The following is a 26064-nucleotide window of genomic DNA, read 5'->3' as shown; positions in this document are numbered from 1 at the left end:
CGAACGATTCATTGTGCGTGCGCGTGTGTGTGGACATGAGCAGGTTTGTTTACAACAGTCTCTTAAGTACAGAGAAAATACGCAGAAATAAATGACACACAAATAACCAGGGTTCATGGTGTGTTTATAAAAATAGCATTTTTTAAAAAACAAAAAATACATTGGCCCAATTAAAAATACGATAAAAACTGACCCTAGGGCAGGGCAGAAATAGGGTATTTATTCAGCTTTAACAGCACTCAAGAGTCCAGCCATCTGAGTACTGACTCCAACAGGCCATCAGAAGCTGTAGTAGACACCCTGCAGGCCAGACATTCACGGAGCGTGTGCCACATTACGCCTATGTATACAACTGCCTTCAGTGTCAATGTCAGGATTCCATTAGTGCATTTCGTGCCGTTTGTTACGCTTCAGCAGTCATTTCTACTCTTCTGCTGCTCACTACAATTAACAATAAATCCGTGGCAAGGCTGAGAATTATTATGCGAATATATAGTTCCTGTTGTGGCTCAGTATGCTTTGGTTCGGTAAAAAAGGTTTTTAAAAAGCTGATAATTTATGTTCCCTAAAGGTGCAAAATAAGTAATGAGGAAGTGGGTCGTCCTAAGGCGGATAAGAGCAGACACTCTCAGACACCTAACAGACACCCATAGCTTTAGTTTCCTCATTGTATCGCAAGTTTGGAAAAATAAAAATTTTTAATAAATACAATAAATTGGGGGGAAAAAAACTGCAAAACAACAGGTAAGTAGACCAGTAAGATGGAAACTTACAGTGTTTAATGCATTTAGTGTTGTGTCGTCTCGTGAAGCAGCCAGACAGCCATCCTCTGTCGAGCCTCCATCACACATGCCAGCAAATGCCGCCATACTCCTGAGCAAAAAGAGCAGCATGTCAGACCTCTCTGGATGTCAGGCACACAGAGGGGGCAAAGGATCGACACTAACGCATCAACACAGGGGACGAGAGCAAATCAATGGCTCCCATCACAGGTTATGGGTGTGGCCACACACCTGGCGGCCCGCAGGTACATCAGCAGGTCACAGTCGTTGACCCCGGGCATCCACACCAACTCCTCATTCTCAGTCACTACCTGCCCGCCTGGGGAAGGAAATGGCTGCAGCTCAGGCAGCTTGGCCTGAAGGAACGAAAGAGAATCAGGGTCAGGGCCTCTTACCACGCTGCACCTTTGAAGTCACTTTCTACTGTTTACTGTTCTGTTCCTTGAAGTGTATTTACTGTACTGGCACACATCCCATCAATAAAACTAATCGTTTTTATGCTAAATGAGAATTGCTACTCGAACATTCATTAAGCTTGTTTTAATATTAAGATGGCGGCATTAATAAATTTTATAACGAGGCCCAAATTGCACCTAGTTATAAAAGTCAAACACCATAACAACTTCACTAACAGATTACAAATCCCTCACCATCACCCAATCAAATCCCTACTCCACCATAGACCCCCCAACCGCTACAATCTCTAGGCCCCCTACACCCTCTCCCCACCACTCCAAATGAATTTTTATTAACAGTCCAAATTTGTGTGACTCTCAGTGCAATCAGGTTCACCAAATCTACATCTCTTGCTGTCCTTCTCTGTGACATCACTATGCTGTGTGGCTTCTATGTTGGTGCAAACTGTCTCAACATAAACTCAGGTGTAGATCTTCATCCATATAATATTTTTGTGAAGTGGTAATAAGATCCATTAAATACTTTTAGAGTTATCACATTCGTCAAGTTTAAATGTTTTCTGCAGTCACCCTTCCCTTTGAAGCAGTATTGCTTCAATTCTGGTGAAATTCAGATCTACAATTATACAATGTCTGTAAAGTTTGAAACAATCTGTCAAATACTTTGAGTTATTGCGCTAATGTCTCAGGCAGCCCTTCTCTTTATCGTCACTATGGCACTGATAAATGTTAAGTATTATTTGCATGATATCTATTAGTGGAAAGACACCCTAGTCGTAATTTAACTTTATCAAATTATGGGAAATTTGTGTAGAATTTGCACAAAACGTGAATAAAATCACAGCTAATGGCACCAGTGTGAAACACTTTAAGAAATAATAAGCCCAAGTACAAAAATTCCTTAAATGTATATATTTGCAATTTAATTAAATTGCCTACATATCAAAGGAGAGGGACAGTACAATGGCTGACCTACCTGGTGACTAGGGCCGACTCGAATCTCCCCTTGTGTGCTGTTCAAGCGCCTGAAAAACAGGCAGTTGCATCAACACACAGCTTAACATGACCTTCAACACAGTCATCCCATAAAATACAGTAGGCCTAACCATTCTAAAGACAATACAAACACACAGTTCAAGTTAAAGCTAACCACTTAAAAGTTGATACATGAAAGTATCGTTCATGGTAAATTACGAACTTATGTCACCGATTTTCTCAAACGCATTTAGATTGTTACTCAATTTTAATAAACTCCACAAGAGCACATACCCTAATACTGCTAAGCATCGTATTGATCCCTCAAATTTGTTCACTTACATGGAGAACGATAAAGGGTATATACGCCTCCGACTGTTGTGCACTTCCACTGTATCGTTATTTAAAATGCATGCAAGAGGGGTGGAGGCTGATATATTATCTTGCTCTATTATAAGATCCCTTACAATTATCACTGACTTAAACCTAGGGAGATCATATTTACCTAGCTGATATTTTAGTAGCCTCACATCTTTTTATACAGAGCACTTTGAGTGGTTCTTTTTTACACCATGACCCAATTTCTACCATGCCAGCAGAGTCGTGACCCTTTATCAAATTTTATCAAAGTATAGATAAATGCTATGATCAAGTGTGCAGTACATGCTGCAATTTACACCAATCAATGCCTATTGCACAAATGTGACTGGAGGTTCCGGTGAATTTTAAATTTAGCATCTGTGGTTTGGCTTCTTGGCATGATTGAGCGTTCACTAGATTTGCGCTAAGCAGTTGCAGACCCAAGACCTGTTTATATAGGTTAATTCTAGGATTGGGGCTAGGAAATCTGATCGTGGATCAGCATAGAAGCTTGCTGGTTTTAAAATGCTTATATATTTCCAATTGTACCTCAAGACCTTTTCAGAACTTTGGGTCACAACCCACGGGTTGCGAATCACTGCTATACAGCATGACCAATGCAATTCTGACATCGGTTATAACTGAGTTTCGGCAGTGGTTTGGACATGTTGAGTTCATTAGCATTAGCAATACATAGCATTATCAATGTCTGTAATAGTGTAATTAGTACCAATACTAAAGAAATGTAATGCCAAAGAGCTTTCAAAAATACGGTACTGTGGTACCATTTCAGTACCAGAATCCTGTGCAACACCACGGAGTAGTCCTGATCTCCAGTTAACTCACTAAATGTAGATACCAGTGATTATATATAACAAACATATTTTTATTAGAAATATACCCTAAATACAGACAATTAGATGAAGTCAGAACAACGATGTATTGCAGGTACCCCTCGATCCAAACATCCAGTGTCTACAGTCTCTAGCCCCTTACACACTCTCCCAACCTCTCCAAAAAGCCCATCTTAGTGTGACTTGTCTCAATCTAATCTCACCAGATCTGCATCTGAGGTTGCCCTTCTCTTTGAAGTCACCATGTGGCACTGCTACGATCTGGTGCAGTTTTTCTCAAAATAAAACAGGTCCTAGACCACCACATATATGATGTTTATGAGAAATTGGGGGGGGGGGGGGGGGGGGGGAAGTCATACTTTTAGTGTTATTGTGTTCACAAGTGTCTATAGTTTGCATTCTTTTTCCCTTTTGCTGCCATCTAGTTCTGCTGTCTCAATTTTGATGCAGTTTGTGTCAAAACAACCTCTGGTATAAGGTGTCATCATATATTTTTTGAAAATGAACTATCAAACTACTACTTCCAAATCTTCATCCATACAATATCTGTAACTAATCTGTCAAAAACTTTTTGAGATAGTGTTAACAAGGGTCTGCAGCGGCGGTGGACTGGTCCAAAAATCACATGTATTTCCTGGACAAGGAGTACAAATACAGTGATACGTATTATTTACACAACTTTTGCAGCAGTAGTGAAGGAGTCAATAATAATAAAAACAATGATAACAATAAGCCATATTTTATTGTTCCCACTTTTTGATTTTATTGATTCCCTTTTCACCTCCTCCATCCTGCTCTCCATGAGTAAGCTTGGCCGTGAAGGGCAGCTGCCTGTTGTAGTGCCCAGGGCGCTGGGGGTAGAGGGCTTTGCTCAAGAGCCCACGGACACGCTGAGGCCAGGCTTGAACCAGTGACCTTCAGATCACATGGCAGAGGCTTAGCCCACTGAGCCACACGCTGCCTATTTATGTAGGAGTGCCTGTATGGGTCTCTTATATTGTTATGGGGGAAAGCTGACCACCTTAATTACAAGACTGCTTCAGTTCATTTCGTGGGTATTTATTTATGCACAGTAGGGGTGGGCAATAAGACGGCATTATCGGTAACCAACGATACATCTAGTGACTAACCAGCGATTACCGCTTTTGTCGGGAAAGCAGACTTAGGCTACACACAAAGAAAGAAAGTGTTATGATTTGGCTTTCACTTCAGTCTAGAGCTGTGCAGATAAGATCCAGCACGCTCCCACCAATATTTTAATTGCTTCCACCCATTCCCAAATTCACATATCAGGCAGCTATATGCTATTTTTCAATGAGTTTGTCAGTAGGAATTTTCAGTCATTAAAGACACCACATGTGGAATTTTTATTTAATGAATGTATCAATGACATTCAAGTTTTAGCCGACTCAAAATAAAGTAAATCTATAAATACAGGTTTTGATTCATTTTTTTTTTTTAATTGAACAATTGGCTGGTCATAACATGACTAGGGCTGTCACTATCGATTATATCAATAATTGAGTAATTTACCTATTAATCAGATGATTCATCAAGTAATCATTTGCATATAATATAATATGCAGGTAGGAACCAACCAAACATTGCAGGGTGTGAACTCAGACACGCATAACATCATTTTAGTCACTCCAATTCACTTGAGTTTAATGTTTTTGGACAGTATAAGGATTCGCTGAAAAGGCAGACACACACACAAATCAGAGGGGTGTGGCAACTGCACTATCTAGTGCGCCACTGTACTGCTAGGCTTGCATGGTGTGCAATGTTAATATCAGAATGGCAACACATGCACATGCAATAATCACACTGCAAGGACTCCGATAGTCTGCTAAGTTCAAACCATCCATAAACTGTGTTAAAATCTGTCTTCTTAGTCATAGGAACCCAGACTTAGCAAGCTTAGCAAATTTTAATGATATTTCTGTTTCAGCACTATCTAGTATAGGCTTAAAAAAATCAGTCTGAAGTTTACCGCTGATTCCTTTGTCATGAGCATTGAATGCGATCTCCAAGACAATCATATCATTTTTCCCCTTGCTGTTGGACTGATTCATAGATTAGGTGTCACATGTTTGTGAGAAATTGAACAAAAATGACTGGAGAGGAGCGAACAAGAACTGGTCACGAAAAGATATCCGCCATACATAATTATTTTGTAATAATTCTTTAGTGACAATATTGAGCAAAACCAAGTGATTTTTCAGCTTTGTATCTGTTGACAACTCAATGGCAATACCAATAACTTATGTGACAGACTCTGTTGATAGTTTGAGTAATCGTGGGTCTAAATATTAGGCATGTAACAACGAATCATGAATCGGTTAAAAATCGATGTAAATGTATGACGATTTAAACCGGCTGATGTGGAAAATGAATCGCTACTTCAGGAGTACTTCATGGTACTTTACTTAACAGAAAAACTGGTGTAATATTACATTTGATTTCACGTTGTCAGTTCAACGTCAGATGTCACTGACTAAATTGGCCCTGTGGTGTGTTGGCCCCTGTCCAGGGTCGGTTCCCGCCTGTGGCCATTGTTCCCGGGATAGGCTCCAGTCCCCCTGCAACCCCAGTTGGGATTAAGCGGTTTCAGAAAATGGATGGATGGACGGACTGCCCGATATTAAATCGGCGGTGTGACAGCATTTTAGCATTTTAGGTAATCACAAACGAAAACAGCGAGAAAAGCACAGACAAGACAAAAACTGCGTGCAAACATTGTAAAAGACTGATAACATACACAAATAGCACAACGAACATGCTTCAGCATGTCCACCGGCACCACAGTGAGCTCAATTCACCACAGCCAGAGCGAAGATTATTAAAAGCTGCACATGCAAGCCTTAGTTTATTTATTTGAAGATTTTTTTTATTTACTTTTTAATTTGGGATTTTTTCAGTATTTTATTCAATTTCAGTTGCACTGTTAAGAGGACAAGTTTTGCACAGTTTAAAAAGATAAATGAATATTTTTAAATAAATTTGTCTGCAGCTCATTCTGTTAAATCATGAGAAAATCGTATCGTGAACTCTGCATCATGAATCGTATCGAATCGCGAGTTGAGTGTATCATTAAATCCCTACTAAATATGACAAAAAAAAAAATACAACACTGTATAATAAATGTATTATAACAAATTATAGCATCTTGGAGCACGTTTTAAGTGCATGCTTTCCAGTGACATTTATGTTGAGATTGGAATGTGAAAAAACGAATGATTACCTGTTTCAAGTCAGTCTGACACCACCATTTTCAAACAGGCGGATGCACAAATTGATTTAAGCATACAAAGCATTAAAGCGATACTTCTGAAGTAACTAACATAGTAATTGAACAGGCTACAAAAAAAAAGACTTGTCACACACCTACTTCTGATGTTTCTGTAACTCCAGTCCACAATAAAGACTTCCTTTTATGGGAAACTATCGTGAATTTTTACTGAACATAAGTTTGTTACCCCACATCCACTCTGACAGCCCCATCCTGTGCACTACTGCTTGAATATGCCCTGTTCCCACTGCTGAACTCTTACCTATAGTTCAGCATACTAGCCCACGCTTCGATGCAATTAATACATTAATACATTATTTTCTAACTTGTATAATAAGTGAAGGTTTCAATGTAGGCAAACATTGTCATAATGGTGGTACGTGGATAGAACTTATCGTAAGTTTATGAACCACTGCCATAGGTTTTGATGGGACTACAACATGTTTTTTAATTACAATTAAATCCAGCTAACTAAAAAAAAATCACTAACTAAAACTCATCAGCGCAACCCCAACCATCTGTCCCAGTCAGCAGGGTTTAACCCTTGTCATTCTGGATGACATTCTTTTTTCTTTCCATTTTTAAAATAAAAAATATGCTATATTGTACTTTTTTATATATGCTGTCCAGCCCTAATGCATGCCTCTTCTTCAGCTTTTCAGTGGTAGATTTCCTGTTGTGTTTTGGACTTTTGCAATGCTGCATGACTCTTGGACAGACAGGCCTCATGGCTCTAGAAAATTAATATTCTGGTATAACAAAGTTCATGGTTGATGACATTAAAGGGCCTTTGAGGACAAAAACAAGCCCAAAACATACCACCACCACCGCAGCACTAAATGGATGATACAAGGTGGTTGTGGTGATATGTAGTGCTTGGTTTATTTGAATTATAACAAAACATCTCCACTCTCTCTTTCATATATCAATAGGGGATTGTTCCAATGGTTCATTAGATTCAACTCTGCAAACCTAAAGTGCCAAGTTCATTTCGGAGAGAAGAGGCTTTTCCCCCGGCTACCCTTCCAAGAAAATCACACCTTTTAAGTCTTTGAGATCAAAAACCATAACATTTAAGATGTAAACTGAGGCCTGAAGATCCTTATATAAGGTTCTTGGGTTACTTGCAATTTCTCTGAGTACGACATTGACCTTGGGGTGAATTTTCTGGGATGCCTAATCCCAATAAGACAGGCAAATTCACTGCACGTTCTCCATTTGAAAGGCGCTATATAAATGCAACATTAATTCATTCATACTCCAAACTGTACAATGGAAAAATCCAAGTTGTTCACATATGACCATGTAACCTTTCCATACTGATGAACAGAAACAAATGCTTCACTGTTCAATATTTCCTCTTTGACAGTGTTAAACCTGAAGGCTCCAGAGCATACAACTACCAAAAGTTCTGCTTTTATAGATGCGGGTACCAGCAGACAAGTGCACTGATTGGAGGAAAGTGTGAAAACTGACCCAAAATGCTACTGATTCATCTTATTATTCTCGTTGCAAAAATGTTACATTTAAATGATTTTTGCACACAGGTAGGGTTTTTCTTACTTTTTTTATTATCTGAAATGCAACTTTTCAATGTTCTACCAAAAATATTGCTGGAAATACATGCAAACTTATTTATGCTTCAATCAGAAGAAATACGGGACAAATCCTATATTGGTTCAAAACAGGACACAGTGATTTATTTCTCAATAGGGGATGGATGGCAAACTTAGCCGGAATATCAAACCCATTCCCTGTAATGAGCAGCAAAGTAGTCAGTGAAAAAACTCAGCCACAAACCGTTCTGCCATCGTTTTTCTAGCGTTACGCCCTATGATGAAACTTTTGCATGATTGATTAAAATTAGATTTCACCGTTTGCAGTCCATTCAATTTCTCAATCTGTTTAAGGGGAATCCTAAAGAAATTTAAGTGAAAATGGAACCTTGAAGTAAAGAAAACATTACTTGAATTGTATAGTGACCATTATTGATAGGCTGATATGGGAAAAAAAAAATTCCCAGCCATATGCAAAAATTGTTAAACAGACCATTAGACAACTGAAATTTTTGTATCTTTATTTGATATCAAAATAAAACATTCAATTTTTATCTGCCAGTAGCCAATGGATGTGGTCACACTTGACCTGATATATCAGCATCTAGTTTCTAACACTTAATTTGTATGATTGCAGTAATGGTGTACCTTTTTCCTCAAATCTTCCGAATTTTGGATTTTTGCTGAATACATGGTACAGTAAGAAAGTAGCCGTCTTATCTCTTGTTCAATCTCTTTAATGTTTGAAGGTGGTGAGGAACACATGATTGTCATGTATTGCCTGATATGTAAAATCACAGAAGAGGGTACACTTTCATCATCACTGTTAGAAATCTAGCCATACTTTTAATTACATTAATTTATTTTTAAATGGAAAATAAAACCCATAGTACTGATACTGTCCAAATGTGTACTAAGTGATTCTTTTTCATTTAAGTGTAATAATAATCAAGCAGAGTTAGAATACTGAATTCGAAACAGGGAACAGGCAGAAAAAACATTGCAGTAACAAATTCTGGTAACCATAGCAACAACAAATTTAATAATAGTGTTCCGATCTCCAGCTGCAGTGGATTAAAGAAAATGACAAGAGGTTTCCACAGAAAACAACCCGTGTTGCCATGACAACACTGAAGGTTTTCATGCAGGCAGGCATAAAGCAGCCCAGAAACTGTCACTGTGATCCCACCCAGAGAAACAGCCTGCAGCAAAGCATGGCTGTCCTTATGGAGAAGAGAAGTCCAGTGCTCAGAGCTTTAGGAGAGACTGGCACACCAGTCAGCTAACTGAAGTAGCACTAGCAAAATGCTGAAGTTCACGGCAAAGCTTACATTTTTCTGCACTGTAATATATACTCATACCAAGGGAATAAAAGAAGCCTATTGTCAATAAAATAATTTCTGGATGGACTGTCTTCCATCATAGATAGGAAACTGCAATTTTATGTTTCTTGTCATTTACTCCATAGTACTCAAATGTACAAGCATCACTGCAGACAAAAAACAGAGAAATTACTCCAGCAACAAAAACATCAACAACCTCTGTATAAATGAAGTGATGGCGGTTGTATTCATTTTACCAATAATGACAAATTAAATGGAGAAAAGAGTTTTGACTAGCATTATTCAGCCTCCTATTTTCTTATACCTGTATCAGTTCATCCAATTCCCCCAACACAGGAAAAAATATTGGATTTGAAACTTGCAATAAAAACTTTTTAAATACAAGATCTTGGTTGGTTTTATTTAAATATGCATGCACTCATAATGATTAAGTTAAATAGTAATTTTCAATATGACATTTATAATCAGGTATTTTTGATTAAACACCATACAGTTCATGAGAATTGTGCTTCATTGCACTCATCTCTCTATAGGATACTTTACATTATTTGCTTTATGTAACTACCACATAATACCAGAAGAGATTAATAACATGATAGCAGGAATAATCACTAAAGTGTGAATTTTTGTGTTCACTGACCTACTTAATTTCTGGAAATATCTGCAGTCATTATTCAATATTAATACGAGCGGTGTAAAACCATGCATTATTGTCTACAAGGGTAAAGATGACGGTCGTTTATAAAATGTATAATTAAAATTATTCAAAATAATACAAAATTCAAAATTTAATAACAACAACAACACCTAACCTTCCAATACCTAACATCGGGCACTAACCTGATTAAAACAACGGCAAGCGTAACAAGCATCGGAAATATCCAACAGGGACTCCAATCAAGATTCTCCCGCCCCTTCCATCAGTGCCGTCCAATCATTTCACGACTAATAATAAGGCCAAACATTACCTACCTAAACGGAGGGACAGGCCCAGATTCTCATTAATAGAAATACGAGTTAGCGGAAGATTTCCTCCAAGCTACGGTTCGGACAATTGCGAATTCAAGACTTCAGTGAGAACCAGTCTGCATAGCGTCTGCCTGCGCCATGTCACCGCGACTGTAAACAACAGAATATCAAGTACTGCAAAATGGAGTCCAACACCGACCAGTTTCATTTATCTTAAAACAGACGACGAAGGTAAAGTCTGGCAAACAAAAACGCTGACAGCTGTAGAGAAATGCAAGGTTATGCATAGCCACCGTTAATACATATACGGCAAAACGCTACTATTTGCTAGCCTCGCTGAAATAGCTGTGACGCTAACCAGTTACAGTAATTGTTCGTTAGTTTTCTGATGATGGCTATCTAGCACGCAAGCAACAGCAGGCGTAACCGTAAATGACATGCAACAAAACGCTGAATAATTTAACATATCAAACTGAATATACTGCAACGAGCAGCAAAGATCGGAGACAGGGAAAACGGTGCGATTACCTCATTTCTTAACAGGTGAGCGCAAAAGCATAAACCTACCTCCTCGGATTGAACAGGTCGTCCATGTCGGAAAGGAAGCACTGCCGTTTTAAAGTTGACACTGCGTGTCGTCGATGTGGCCGGAATGCACTCGCCCCCTTCCTCACCTATTTGTAAAGCGCTCAAAATGGAGGCGCGTGCAGCCTCTCCGGAGATTTTTCACTGAGCTTGTGCTGTGACCTCAGGCTCCACGCGCACGGCGCAAAGTTCCCGTTCCGACAGACAACTGAGCATGTGCCGCGACCTTGCGCACGGGAAGAGTGGGAGCGCGCGCGGTCCGCCTCTCCGCTGGGTACTGTGTAAACAAGGCCGGCTAGCGCCGCTTTCTACGGTCGCTCGATATGCCAGACAAGTGCGCGAGATGGAGAGAGCGGACGGGGAACCTGAACCACAGACACGCTAACCCCCTCCCCCCGCGCCTCTCAAGCATCCTCTGACATAATTCACACTATCCAACATAAACTAATCCTTCGGGATTTCTCATTTTCCATTTCTCTCACGGATTTATGGCATATTTTCCAGCGTTTCACTACACACTGAGATAGATGTATGGCATCTTTTGACATTAAATATCTTTACTTAAAGATTAAAATTTCCAGGAAATCTACTGCAACTATCCGTTCATTCAATACGTTGAACCAGGTAAATTCAAAACTATATACTCATTTTCCTCTGCACATTTTTACAATTGGACACAAAATGATTTGAGTCCAACTGAGAGAATCTGGTTCTTTTTCACTTGAAAATATACAGCTTTTCCCATTATTGTTCCGCAGAACCCATGGAGTTTCAGCATTACTGATGTCTCTTAAGTTCATTCTGCATACAAGATGTTTTTCTTAACTGGCAAATTAGCAGTTTGCTTCATAAAGACAAACAGTGTAATGAAACGTGCATTTTTTTTTATTTACACATTATACAGTTTGTGTATATATATATATATACACACACACACACACACACAGGACCTAATCTTTCCCCAAACTACAGCTATGATAAACAGATCCTCCCTCTACCCCTTACTCCTAGGCTTGAATCCACACCTTGTACTTCATTTGCCTTCCCCTGGTACTCAGACCACATAACCACTTATCCTTTCTTTGACACTTGACTCTATACTTGCACATTTTCATATCAGGAAGTTCTGCAATTGCCTGCACAGATGTATACTTCTGCAGCCTCTACACAGCAATTTTCTGTATAGTTCCCATTCAATTCATATGCCCCTAACTGTGCACAGTTAGTACACCTGTATGTTTTTTGATTTGTAATACATTTGCCCAGACAAGTACTTTGTACATCCCTGTCAATCTACTTGGTGAATGAAAGTGATTCTGATATGGGAAGGATTACGGCTACAAACGTCCAAATCACCTGCTTCATGCTGTGTGATAGGCTTTAGTAGGCCTGCAGGATCTGCGATTTTAAAATCGACATCACATGTTATGCACATGCAACTGTCACCTTGCAATTACCATGAGTCACTTGGGTTGAGATTAGTCTTGGGGCTAATCTCCAGACATTAACATAGTATATTTTATGGTATTTTCAAAAGCTATTCCAGTATTTTGAAATTTTGGCTGTGTCTGCATGATAAGAACCAATGAAGGGGGGGGAATTGCCCATGAAAAAACTTCATCAAATGGAGACCTACAAGTTTTGCTAAAGAACTGTCATAGAAAGTAAAATTTAGCAAGAGCTGCACTTGTAATAATTCCCATTTAAATATCTATTATGTAAAAAAAGTATGTATCTAAAGTTTACCACCTATGCTTTTGCATGAGCTCTATATGCTTTCTCTGAGACACTCATCTTGGGACTCACTCATAGACCATGTGGCGAATTTGTGAGAAATTTAACAAAAATGAGTGAAAGATAAAAGAGAGAACAAGAGTTGGTCACAAAAAGGCATTCATCTTCTGCTGTATGGAAATATTCTGTATTCCACAGAGACGATATTGAACAAAAGCTGGTGATTTGTCGGCACTGTTTTGTGTTGACAACTCTCAGGAACACCACCAACTTATGTGACAGACTCTACTGGGAGATAAGTTCTTGATTGGCTGTACTTTAGTTTGGGTAAATTTTTAACTCTTTTTGTTGCTTTATAAATAATATTTATTGCAAAAAATTCACATTGCAATATGTGAAAATTTGCCAATATCATGCAGGCTTAGGCTGCACACTCACCATGACCCAATAGTTAGATAAGTGGTTATAACAGGATGAGGGATGGGTTTATAAAAACAGGTATAATCATGAAATATACTGATCTCTTTAACGTAAAGTAGCTGTGCAGCAGGGTGGTGAAGTTCGGAGCCTATCCCAGACGCTATGGGTGCAAGGCTGAGAATAACCCAGGGGGCCACACGCACCTATGGACAAAACTTTTGTATGTTTTTGGACTGTGGGGACAAACCAGAGAACCTGGAGGATATCCCATTAAGCCTGGCTTCCAAAGGTGTGAGATAACAGTGATAACTACTGCGCCACCATGCCACCCCATAATCGACTATGTATTACTAAACAGAAAATGTACTATGGTTGGAAGTCTTTATTCTGTCTGCCTGAGAGACCATTTGCCACTGGATTTAACAGGTACCACAGTGAGAATTACTAACAAGAACATATTGATTATTCCTATTTCACAAGTATTTAAAATTTAAAATGATTTTACAAAACACTTCTCTGTAGAAGTAGACTACAAAGAAGTTGGGCTACATGCTGTGATGTAATAATTGTTTCTGGTTTTGTGCAGAATACTTATCACTGCATCAGAAGCTGAGAAGGTCGGAAGAATCTGGTGATTCTATGACATCAAATCTTTGGAAACTCATTCATTATGAAGTTGGCAGTTTTCATCAAGCCACTGCATGGCAATAGGCAGCTCTAATTGATCAGGCAAGGCATGGTAAGCCATCTCATTTGACTGGTCAGACCCTATGCCTGTCACCACTGCTTAGTAATGCATGTATTTGGAGGTATTTTAGCATGTACAGAGAGGTCAGACTGCTGCAGTTTGTTGACATAATTGATGACGGCAACGCTGAAAATGGGTGAACATCAATATTTTAAAATCACTGCATATTTTTAAATTATTTTGATAAAATCACCATTATCATTTCTAAAACGCTTTCATTCATTATAACAAATGTTTCCCTTTAATATCACCATGTAATTATGCGAGTAGTTCAAATTATCACAAAACAAGAAGGTGGTTTTACACTGTGTAAAGTGCGATAGCGCACCATGGCTGCACCAGCACTATGCATGAGCACCTGAAGAGAAAATGCACAGGAGCTGTTCTGGACGATGGACGCAAAAGCACTAAGTGCTGTCTATTCATGTCTATTGTATTAGCATTAGAATGGAGAGCTTTTTAATACATGTTGTCCTTGTAGCTGTTAAATACAATCATTATTAAAGCCAACCTTGCTACCTTAGAATTTCCATTGAATAAGTGTTTGTGAAAATGTTTAGGCTAAAATCTGGGCTTATTCTACATTGATTGAAGGTGCCAGTGTGTGTCCGTGCGTGTTTGGCTTGTTGCAACCAGTGTAGTTATCGTAGACTAAAAATGAAATGAAAATGGACTCTAAATAAAAGAAAATAATTAGTGAACTGAAATAAAAACGAAAGCCATATTAACAAAAAAAAAAAAAACGTGTTGGATTTTAATCTGCAAACAGTTCTGCCACACAACCGACATCTTTCTACGTTGTTTAAACACAGTATCTCCTCCTCCTGTGCAAAATGTGCAAAAGATGTTGTGGCTGCTGATCTGTCCCTTCCTTCACCACGACCTCAGTGCTTACCGCTTGTGTCGCATGTGACGTGCTCCACTAACCAAATCTAAGCATGAGGATACGGCAGATTTACACAGACTACTACCTTTTGGGCATCACAATATGCATCTCATTAATACTTTTAGGCATACGACTATTTTGCTTATTGAATTGTGGGCGAAAATAATGTTCATATAGTGCCAAAAAGTGTACATTATCTAAACCCTGCAATGACATACGGTTTGTTGTTGTGAAAATAAAATAGTTGATTAATTAGTTGATTGATAAGATTTTCTGGAGGACAATTAATCGCTTAGATTAATTGACCAATTGATAAAACAGTTGACAGATTAATCTATAGAAAAATAGTTGTTAATGGCAGCCCTACAGAGTGTGTTGCTCCAGTAGTGCTTCACAGATGGCATGTGGCACTGTTTCGAGTGGTTGCTCTACTGGCTCTACCCTGATGACAATTCCTGCATGGCACTGTGTCGAGTGGTTACTCTACTCGCCCTACCCTGATGACAATTCCTGCATGGCACTGTGTCGAGTGGTTACTCTACTTGCGCTACCCTGATGACAATTCCTGCATGGCACTGTGTCGAGTGGTTACTCTACTCGCCCTACCCTGATGACAATTCCTGCATGGCACTGTGTCGAGTGGTTACTCTACTGGCTCTACCCTGATGACAATTCCTGCATGGCACTGTGTCGAGTGGTTACTCTACTCGCCCTACCCTGATGACAATTCCTGCATGGCACTGTGTCGAGTGGTTACTCTACTCGCCCTACCCTGATGACAATTCCTGCATGGCACTGTGTCGAGTGGTTACTCTACTCGTCCTACCCTGATGACAATTCCTGCATGGCACTGTGTCGAGTGGTTACGCTACTGGCCCTACCCTGATGACAATTCCTGCATGGCACTGTGTCGAGTGGTTACTCTACTCGCCCTACCCTGATGACAATTCCTGCATGGCACTGTGTCGAGTGGTTACTCTACTCGTCCTACCCTGATGACAATTCCTGCATCTCACAAGCACCAAAAGAACCATGGAGTGGCAGTGTCACATTCCGTCTTTGCCCCTGCTGCTAATACATCTCTTAATACAATGCTTTCTGTTTTTAAAATGGGATACCAGTAGACTAATGCTGTAACAACTGAAGAAAAACACACGAAGGATGCTATGCTACAGTGTCAATTCCTCTCATATCCCATTTAATCTGCCACCCAGGGAGTGCAAAATTTTTTTCAGTTCAATTCAGTTTCATTTGTATTGCGCAATTTCACATTACATTGTCTCAAAGCACTTTACATTATCCCTGCCCAATGCTCCCAGTGAGCAAGCCTGAGGCAACAGTGGCAAGGAAAAACTCCCTAGAAGGAAGAAACCTTGGAAGGAACCAGAATCAAAGGGGGAGCCCAACCTCCAGGCAAATTAATTTTTTTTTTTTTAATGAATTTTGAATTTCTGATGGTTTTGTCTGATCCGTTCTATTGTACAGGAATACACCCTAAGCTGCAAACTAATTATTGTGTTGCTGAGCTTGTGTAAATTCTTAGGAGGCAGTTATCTTCTAAACCTCTAAAAACAAGTATGGGAAACTGATCTGGAGTGCAGTTACAGCTATAGGAGGATGCATGGAAATAGCCTTACCTTGTCTCTGGGTTGTAACCCAAGATATAGAAGAAGGAGTCTATGTGGGCTCTAAACTCCCTTGCAGCAAAAATATCAGAAAAGTGGGTGATATTACATTTCCCTCTGGAAGAAGAAAAAAAACGACAAATTATCATGTGTACAGACAAATACTCTATATATATCTTTATGGATGCTTATTTTAATGGGGCAACGTCGTGTGCTGGCCGGTAACTGGGTGACAGACTACACTACTCCTTTGCTCATGAGTGATATTTCCATCCTAAAACATGTAACGTCACAGAAATTTCCACAAGTTACCCCATATCAAGGGCACAACAGTAATAAAGTAATAAAGGGAGTCAAACTGAGACACTTTGCACGAACCCCACCACCCCCCTGTATCTGTGTCTCCAACTGTGCCATTAAACGCAGAGCATCTGTACCTTCCATCATTCCACTCAGTAAAAGGTATGTGAAAGTCACAGATATACAACATCCCCACGGCGCATAGACCAGCCTCTTAATACTGGTTAAATTTGCTTTCAAAAATGTTCAATGTGTAAAGTAATGAAGTCCTGTGTACTGCTTGTTGTACTTTTTGTTTTTCAGGAAAACTGAGAAATGTCTTATATCCTCAGTTTAAAATCTTAATGCAAGCTGTAGTGCCTGAAGTCTTAATTCCTACAAAGAAAAGGTGCTGAATAAGAAGGTACGGTGTCTGTGGCACAGACCAGACCAGACGATTTAGCTGGACTGTGTTACCTGAGGGCAGCAGCATGGTAGGTGTCCACGTAGTCAGAGATGAAGAGCTCCCGACTCTTCACAACAGGGTCTGTAATGACCAGCTCCCGTCCAGAGTCTACAGCAAACAGAGCAAGTAGCTGGAGTTACACACATGCTAATCCACCATAATACATTAACACACTGACCAGCCAACAATCTCGCTATACTCACTCACATGGATTAAGTGCTAACTTTGGACTATACGAATACTAATATACTCATACACACCAGTATGTACTCAAGATAACATGCAGGCGCACATCAACACATGCATCTGTGTGCTGCTGAAAAATAAGCTGACAACCTGCTGGAGACCTATACAAGTAAACAGAACTAGTGTTTTTATACTGATCTGAAGTGATGTTACCTTTGGTATTAATTCATTTTTGAATTCTGGTGTGTCACATTGTCACCTCCATTGCATTACAGTAGATCAGGAGTCAGAGATGTATGAATCCACATGGATGGCTAAAGCACAATCCTACGTGCTTGTTTATGTTATTAGGTGAGCCTTTTCCCCTCTGTGCCTATGCACTCAGCTGGGGGGGGGGGGGGGGTGTAACCCCGCTTGTAAATCAGAGCAGCCCACCCTCCCAGCCACACGCCCACTCAGCGCCACCTCACCATTCTCGTTGTTGCGATCCTGCACCAGGTGCTGGTAGACAGAGTCTGGCACCTCTGACTGCCTGTAGTACCACTTCACGTTCATCAGTAAGTGGTCCCGCTTGCTCTGCAAACACCCGAAAACACGTACACAGTGAGAGCGGGTCTGTGTCTGGCAGTGGTACACAGTGAGAGCGGGTCTGTGCCTGGCAGTGGTACACAGTGAGAGCGGGTCTGTGTCTGGCAGTGGTACACAGTGAGAGCGGGTCTGTGTCTGGCAGTGGTACACAGTGAGAGCGGGTCTGTGTCTGGCAGTGGTACACAGTGAGAGCGGGTCTGTGTCTGGCAGTGGCCTTTGGCCTTCCTGCGGGTCCTTTAGCTTGTACTTCTGTTTGCTACCACAGAATGATGTTGGGCACTGCCAATTAAAAAGGGACTGAGGATCGTTCATTCCTCAATAAACCAGACAGTCTGTCCCACAAAGCAGTCTGTTCGTCCTTTAATCACACATATTTGCTCTCTCCTGACTCTGTCTGCCAGATGAAAGGGTCACATGCTCAGACTTTAAGAGTATTTATTGACAGACCTTTTACTAGAGGGGAGCTAGATAAATGCATTACAAAAGACGTCTGCTACACAACACTGTACCTAACAGCCAGGCAGAAGATGCATCACACCGGGGGTGAATAAAACACTTAGACATATGACATTGTGCTAAACACTATTGTTAGTGCATGGAGCATACGGTTGCCTGCAGTTTCTCAGTATTGACAGCATGTGGCAGCACTGAGTCAGGGACAAATTATTGTAAGTGCTAAGTGCTTTTGAAATTGGTTCAGGTTAATAGAAAGGAATGGTGAAACACTTTCTAATAATCATTCCCCCCCCCAAAAAAAAAAAATATATATATATATCATTCAGACCCTTAACAGCATATTAAAGCCAAAGTTTGGTTTCAGAGCCCCACCAAGGGGCAGGAATCACAGCCCAATTTGAGTTTGACACGCCTGTAGATCTGACCCTGCACGTGGAGCCGACTGTCACTGAGCCTAATAAAAGGGAATCTGATTTGCATCATGAAAACAGTCGAGCAGCATGATGTTGCTACATCAACCTGTATGTCGAAGACTGTAAAGAGGGCTCAACTGCACTTGGCAAATGCTCATTTCCTCCTGTGTGCTTTATGCACAGCAGCTGAGACACTGCCTGGGAGGGGATGAAGTAAAGCTTTCAAAGGCTGGACGTCATGGCAGCTGAAGCTAATAACAGCGAGACAGGAGCCCTTTGGTTTGGTTGTAACGTCAGTATGAAACAGTGCACAGCATCCCTGTGCTAGGAAACCTACCTATTTATGTGGTGGAAATTCATATTAAAATCACATATACAAATTGCATTACGTTTGGTATGTTGTATTGTTCTGTCACACAAATGTGTGCATGCACATGTATTTAATTCTATTGTATTCTTTTAAAAAAGGAGTAAGGCAGCCCACTGTGGCCATCTGCAGGTGTGTAGCTCTGTGTATCACAGCTAATATATTAGAATTATCCCATTGAATTGGTTTTCACATTTATATGCTGATCAACACAATGTCCCTTCTGCTTTCTCCTCATGCTGCAGCTGAAGCTTGAAGCGCACACTGTAAACACTGATCTGAGCGCAGATTTCTTTAGGTACAGACTGAGTTTGCATATTTCCCCAGGGAGAAGGAAAAAGGCCACAATTTGTAGAGCACCAACATAAACACACTTAGCCAGTAGTTTCTGTGTATTGTATCTTTCTGCCCACCAACCACCACTCCCCAATGGAATAAAAGAACATGAAACCTTTGACCCCCTTACTGAGCAACTGAAAAGACAAAATGACAATTCCCTTATTATTTCATAATGATGTTTGCATGTTGCACAGAGCAGATCATTGCACTGAATCAAATTACTGAGAAGTGATATTGCACAAAGGGAGGGTGAATGTAAGCAGTTACAGCCCATTAGAGACGGCACTGGACGAAGCAGGACCCTCAGAAGGGAGTCCGCATTATGGGGGGACTCTGGTACATTTCTGCATTTTACATGGAGGACGTATAGCAACATGTATACACAAGGATAGTAGAAATTGAAGCAATTCTAGTTGGACTCAGAACATCACACCATGCGCTTCTGCGAGTCACTGGCACAGGCAGGAATCTGGAAGCCATGTGCTGGTTACACCCAGCAGCAGCTTAAAGCCCTATGATATCCGGAGCGAGGTGGGGGGGGGGGGCATGTTTTCCTCCATGGTTTCAGTGTGCTAGTCTGAAAGTCGATACGGCTGCTTTTATAAAGGTCTGGCATTACTCAACACACACACACACACGGCTCAGCAGGATAAGCTTACGCTATGGCAGGGGTTGAAATGTGATTTTTGGGCAAAAAAAAAACCTGACCGTTTTTAAGTCAGCAGGACAAAGACAAGCACAGCAGAGTTGTTTAATCTGCAAAGGGTGAGGAACAGGGACCAATTACATTATCTCAGGATCATGAGGCAGCAGGCTACTGTATAAAAGCAGGAGGCAATATAATAAAAAAAAAAGCAGGAAAATTGGAAGGAAAGTGACAATTGAAATGTTTGACGTTTTTATTTATCTTAAAAATGAGGTGTTAAGAATGGACATTATTTATGTAATCCAGCAATTTATTGTATACGGAAAATTCCACATTCATAAGGAAAAAGTTTTAAGATGTAAACCCAACTCTTTCCTTTTTTAAAATGAAATTAAGCAATATGGCACAACTTTAGTTAAGTGTAAAAACAATAAAGCTGTGAAAACTTGTAAAATTGTGGAAGAATTTGGTTTTCTTGGGTAATTTTCCTTTTTCTTTCTCCCTCTCTCCTCATCCCTGGCTTTGTTACTGTTTTATGTAGTAAATGGAAAAATCTAAATAAATAAATAGAAACAAAATAAATGATAATAAAGGAAAAATATATATATATTCTTTATTTATTTTGTTTCTATTATTTATATATATATATATATATAAAAATAAAATAAAAAACCACCTACAGACAATACAGAAAAGCTGTCTTGTTATACACAGGACAATTTTTCATCTACAGAACAATAATAATACAAGGCTAAGGGAATAATATACAGCTATGCTTTTCATATTAATGTCAAATGTCACTGCAGGTCATCGTACTATTACATAAACACAACAAAAAGATATTCAGCCTCAAACTGTGGTTATAGACCAATACCAGCAGAAGCAGCGTGGATAGGCAGCACATTTACATGGGTGCTTGTGATACATAACAAACCAATTCAAGCTACCATTAGTAATTTTTTCCACCCTTCAGTGTAATTAACAAAAGAGAAGCCATTGTAAGACCTTCCCCAAGTGGAGGAGTTTAAGTATCTCGGGGTATTGTTCAAGATTGAGGGAGGGATGGAGCGGGAGATCGACAGGCGGATCGGTGCGGCGTCAGCAGTGATGCGGGCGCTGCATCGGTCTGTCATGGTGAAGAAGGAGCTGAGCTCTCGATTTACCAGTCGATCTACGTTCCTACCCTCACCTATGGTCACGAGCTGTGGGTAGTGACCGAAAGAACGAGATCGCGAATACAAGCAGCCGAAATGGGTTTCCTCCGCAGGGTGGCTGGGCTCTCCCTTAGAGATAGGGTGAGAAGCTCGGTCATTCGGGAAGACCCAGGACACTCTGGAGAGACTGTCTCTCGACTGGCCTGGGAACGTCTCGGGATTCCCCCGGAGTGGCCAGAGAGAGAGAAGTCGGGGTTTCCCTGCTTAGACTGCTCCCCCCGTGACCTGACCCAGACAAGTGGTAGAGGATGGATGGATGGATGGATGGAGAAGCCATTATGCAAATATGAAATACAATTTTTAGAGTTATCACTAGATTGTGGAGGGAAAAGCCCTCACTATTTATCTGTCCAACACCCTACAGACCGGCCCGCTACTAAAACCACACATTTTAAAATTATCATTACATATTTTTTATTATGCAGCAGCACAGTGGTTAGCACTGTTGCCTCACATCTCTGGGACCGGGTTCGAGTTTCCACCCCTGCACTATTTCTGTCCTCTCAGTCACACCGTGGGGTTTCCTCCAGGTACTCTGGTTTCTGCCCAGTGTGCCCTGCGACGGGTTGGTGCCTCATCCTGAGTTACTCCCTGCTATGCCCCACAAGCCCCTGCGATAGGTTCTGGAACCCCGTGATCCTACAAAGGACAACTGTGTACAGAAAATGGATGAATGGATTAATTATTTACTATCTTTATTTTTATATGGCATTACACATTGTCTTTAAGAAGTTTTTTCATATTGGTAAACAAAGGACTTTGTCAGCTTATAATCAGGGACGGACATGACTGGTACACATGAACACATTCATCTTTAAAAACGATACATGCGACAATCGATTGTTTGTAAAAGTTTTCCCGCCAGCAACCTCCCAATATCAGGCGAAATATTTTTCAACACATCGGTCAAAATTTTGTGGAACAGAAAGAGGATGCTGTTGGTTATTAAACTTAACTCATTTCCAAATGCAAAAAATGCTAAACAAAGTTAAAATGCTCTGCTCCATATAACATGTGATGTGATGTTAGGAGGTCTGCCATGTGATGATACCGCTTAGAGGGGGGAAAAAAGCAGCACTTTGTTTGATGCAATGGATCAATGCAAACAAGCAAATAGCAAAATCATTGTCACGTAAGAATGAGACTGCAGAGAGATTAAAGATTGATCGAAGTCATGATCTAAAAGCGATTAACTGCATCCAGAGAATGAGTTTGCATAGGGGTATGAATCAAGGTTGCGATTCAAAAGCGATTAATCGTGCAGCCAGAGAATGAGATCGCATAGTGGTATGAATCAAGGTTAACTCAAAAGCGATTAATCGTGCAGCCAGAGAATGAGATCGCATAGTGGTATGAATCAAGGTTAACTCAAAAGCGATTAATCGTGCGGCCCTACCCAGACTGCAGAACAATATTGAGTATATTAGTGCAAAGAGGTGAACAGACCCACCCATCATCATGTTGCTTACCTAAAGCTATGGAAACAATACACAAAGCCAAGTTGCTGCTCTCTGTGCCCTCCCACCATTATCTCTCTAACGCTGGGTGATCTGGCTGCAGTCTCATCCAATGGTCACGTGACTGCTTTCACACAAACACAAATTTGGCCCAGGTTTGTTCCAAATGCCACAATAAGTGGTCCTGAGTGAGACTTAAGCAAAATCAGACTCCACTCTCCACTGTTGAATCACATTAACAGGAAACATGTTTTTTCCCAGCTTTTCACCTGTGAATGGTTGCAGACTTTGCCCAGGATTACAATGCTTGGGTCAATCCAACTGATGAAGCTCTCACAAAAGCAGCTCTTCTACAGAGCCAGGGTTGAATGTGCACCATTTAAAGGGCAAAGAAAACTGGAGTTGAGCCTTGATGAGGGACAAAACTGGAACTTGCTGGTTTTCCTCCTGAGTGAAACACAGGCATGTCCAAACAGGTGACTCAAAATCATGTAGAAGTTACAAAGGGATTACCCATTTCAGCATTAACAGTATACAGTACGAGTATGTACTGTGTAAGTGGTACTATTAGGTGGAACTGTTTGGGAAGGAAGCCTGACTGGGAAACCCATTGATGACAAGCCAGAGGGCCCCAGTATTAGCCGTACCAAAGCTGTATCGCGAATTGGCAGTTTTCCCATTGTAAATTATCCAAGCCATACCTGAGCCGTACCTACGCTGACATGACCCTGCATACTAGCAGGGTCAAAAACGTGACTGAGTTGGCTGTATCACCACCACCTAACTGGTCGAAATGCAGCGAGATAACAGTGTACCACTGTCACTCACCAAACCCATCAATGAATTTACTGAGCCGAAACTGCTGCAGTGGAAAATCGAAGCGAGCTGGAATCGCCCTGTAATTAGTCTCTCTTTGCAGTAAGACTTGGTTCCTGTATGCCAGTGGAAAAGCTCCACAAGTGCCTCCTGCTGGGCCTTCACCCTGGGCCTTAAACAAGGTTACGGGCAAACAGCACACACACTCAGTTCTCCTCACAATAGTGAAGGGGGCAAGCAGATGAAGGTCAAGTAAATGCCAAACCCAGAAACACCAACAGGCATGTATTCCCTTTCAGTACTGTGCATTTTATCATGTACAGATACAAAGCTCTTTATGAAAAAGCAATCAAGTGATAGTTATATAGGAACAAAAACTCATTAGGCTATCCTGATTCTTGCAGGCTTACAACCAGGCACACAGTAATGATGGTAAACCAGTGTTTGTTTAAACATTTTGTCCTTAAAAATTTTGGGCCCGATTGTTCTTCCTCACTTGAGGAGGAGGGGCAACTGAGGATGGGGGGTGGTCATGAGTCACAGCTATGATGATGAAACTTGTGGGATCATTTTTTGTCAACTGCCAAGATAAGAAAAAGCTTTCTGATGTGCCACAACAAGTCACACAATCATTCTATTGTATTCACTATGGAATCTGAAGACAGATGAGATCCTTAAAGGATTCTCTCACATTCCAACTGATCACAATCTTAGCTACACAGATTACATGCGCTAGGCTGCTTAAGTTAGAACAGACACACAGATGGATGACCTAGACAGCCCATTCCCAACAGAACCCACTGCAGAGAGAGTGTGTTTATTGTCATAGTGTAGGAGAAGCATAACACTCAGGTAAGATGAGGAACACAAAAACCAGATACCCATGACATCATTCCCCCACATGGACTTGACACAGTGTGCACATGCAGTGAAAACAGACACGTGCGGTGAACACACATGTGCACGCAGTGAACACACACAAAGGCTTTGGATGCTGAATTAGCTCTGAGCGGATAAAGGGAGGAAAAAAGAATCAGATCCTCCAAACTGCTTTAGCCAGCAACATACTGGGACTGGGCTGGGGGTAGAGGTCTCTCCCCACCCCAGTTGAGGGTTGACAGTTAGTATTTGGACCCCGTACTGTGTAGTCTGGACGGCTTACTCAAGGGTAATCACAGCCTGTGGGAATATGAGCTCAAACCACATAGCAGTGCCTATAGATATGTATTTAGGTCTCAGCAAAGAGAACAGTGTTATAATAACTATAAATGAATGAAGGAGTCAAAAGTACTCAATTCGGTCACAGACAAGAAGCGACCAGACCAGTTCAAAGGCTATATGTTTCAACTGACGTATGAATAGCAGCCAGCTTGACCTAGAACATACCTGAGAAAACAATGACTGGAGCAATACGAGCAGGGCCCATTCCGCTACAAACATTATCTCATTGCCTGAGTCACACCCATTCCACACCTAAGAATTACAGCAGGGATCAAAATAAGGCTTCAGCCAACAGAAGCTGTAGAATAACAGGCTGCTACTGTCTTACCCAAGAGAACAATCATACATGCAGTGAGAGAGTCACAGAGCTTCAAACATACACAGACTTTAGCAGGAGGATGAGAACCTCTCTCTCTCGCTCTCCGTTCCTCTTTCCCTCACAAAGCAGAGCAGCTGATTGCCCCAGGCAGCACCAGAACCTGGCACACTCAAGAATCTCATCACCTTTTCTTCATGCTCCCAGTGCAAATGCTGGTGCCACAGGTGAAGCTTTTCACAGCCATAAGGATTAGCATTACTTGCCTGGATTCATTTCATTCCACAATAATGCTTCATGTACCAAGCACTACATTCAGAGCAGATAAAGGAGCATGACAAGAGGACAGTATAAGACGCCCCGCATCATGCAGCTCTGCTGGCAGTGCAAGTGCTCAGATATGTCTGGGGCGCATTAGTGAACAGAAGAATGCCACCCACGTACACCTAGAGTAAAGATCCATTCATGCGAAAGAAAAGAGGCAATGTGTCAGTGTTGATCCCAGAGTGGATCCTTTCAGCTTGCTGTGACCCCTCCCATTTAGACTCGAGAAGGCAGGCAGGCAGATGTGGGAGGTTTCATTTTCCACTTATTTTACTAAGGAGCTTGTCATCATAGTCATCACTACCATAATGAACCCGACCATTATAATCCCTATAGCAGACAATACATTTGCACTTTTTACCCAGGGACACTGCTGGGCAGTTTATGAAGTGAAATACCCTCTTCGGAGGTGCAAGCCGTTACACTGACTG

At 40.9% G+C, this 26064-nt stretch overlaps 1 protein-coding gene across 6 annotated transcripts in view; it reads right to left on the bottom strand.

Annotated features, from left to right (window-relative positions):
- The window catches only part of LOC111835545 (arginine-glutamic acid dipeptide repeats protein), a 143818-nt gene that overhangs the window by 25317 nt on the left and 92437 nt on the right, over positions 1-26064 (bottom strand). For 3 of the 6 annotated variants that reach the window (XM_023795993.2, XM_023795991.2, XM_023795992.2), the window contains exons 4-9: positions 17947-18052; positions 17302-17398; positions 16558-16662; positions 2175-2223; positions 1014-1138; positions 774-873 (exon numbers count right to left, since the gene is read on the bottom strand). In XM_023795993.2, the coding sequence (XP_023651761.2) occupies positions 774-873; positions 1014-1138; positions 2175-2223; positions 16558-16662; positions 17302-17398; positions 17947-18052 (582 nt within the window). Of the gene's footprint in view, positions 1-773; positions 874-1013; positions 1139-2174; positions 2224-2515; positions 2582-11114; positions 11441-16557; positions 16663-17301; positions 17399-17946; positions 18053-26064 lie in introns of those variants that run through there. The other 3 variants (XM_072702265.1, XM_023795994.2, XM_023795995.2) reach the window with 3 other exon arrangements.

This window comes from Paramormyrops kingsleyae, chromosome 18, assembly GCF_048594095.1.
Source record: "Paramormyrops kingsleyae isolate MSU_618 chromosome 18, PKINGS_0.4, whole genome shotgun sequence".
Lineage (NCBI taxonomy): Eukaryota > Metazoa > Chordata > Actinopteri > Osteoglossiformes > Mormyridae > Paramormyrops > Paramormyrops kingsleyae.
The sequence above is the reverse complement of the archived record's forward strand: the minus strand, read 5'-3'. Positions and strand labels throughout refer to the sequence as shown.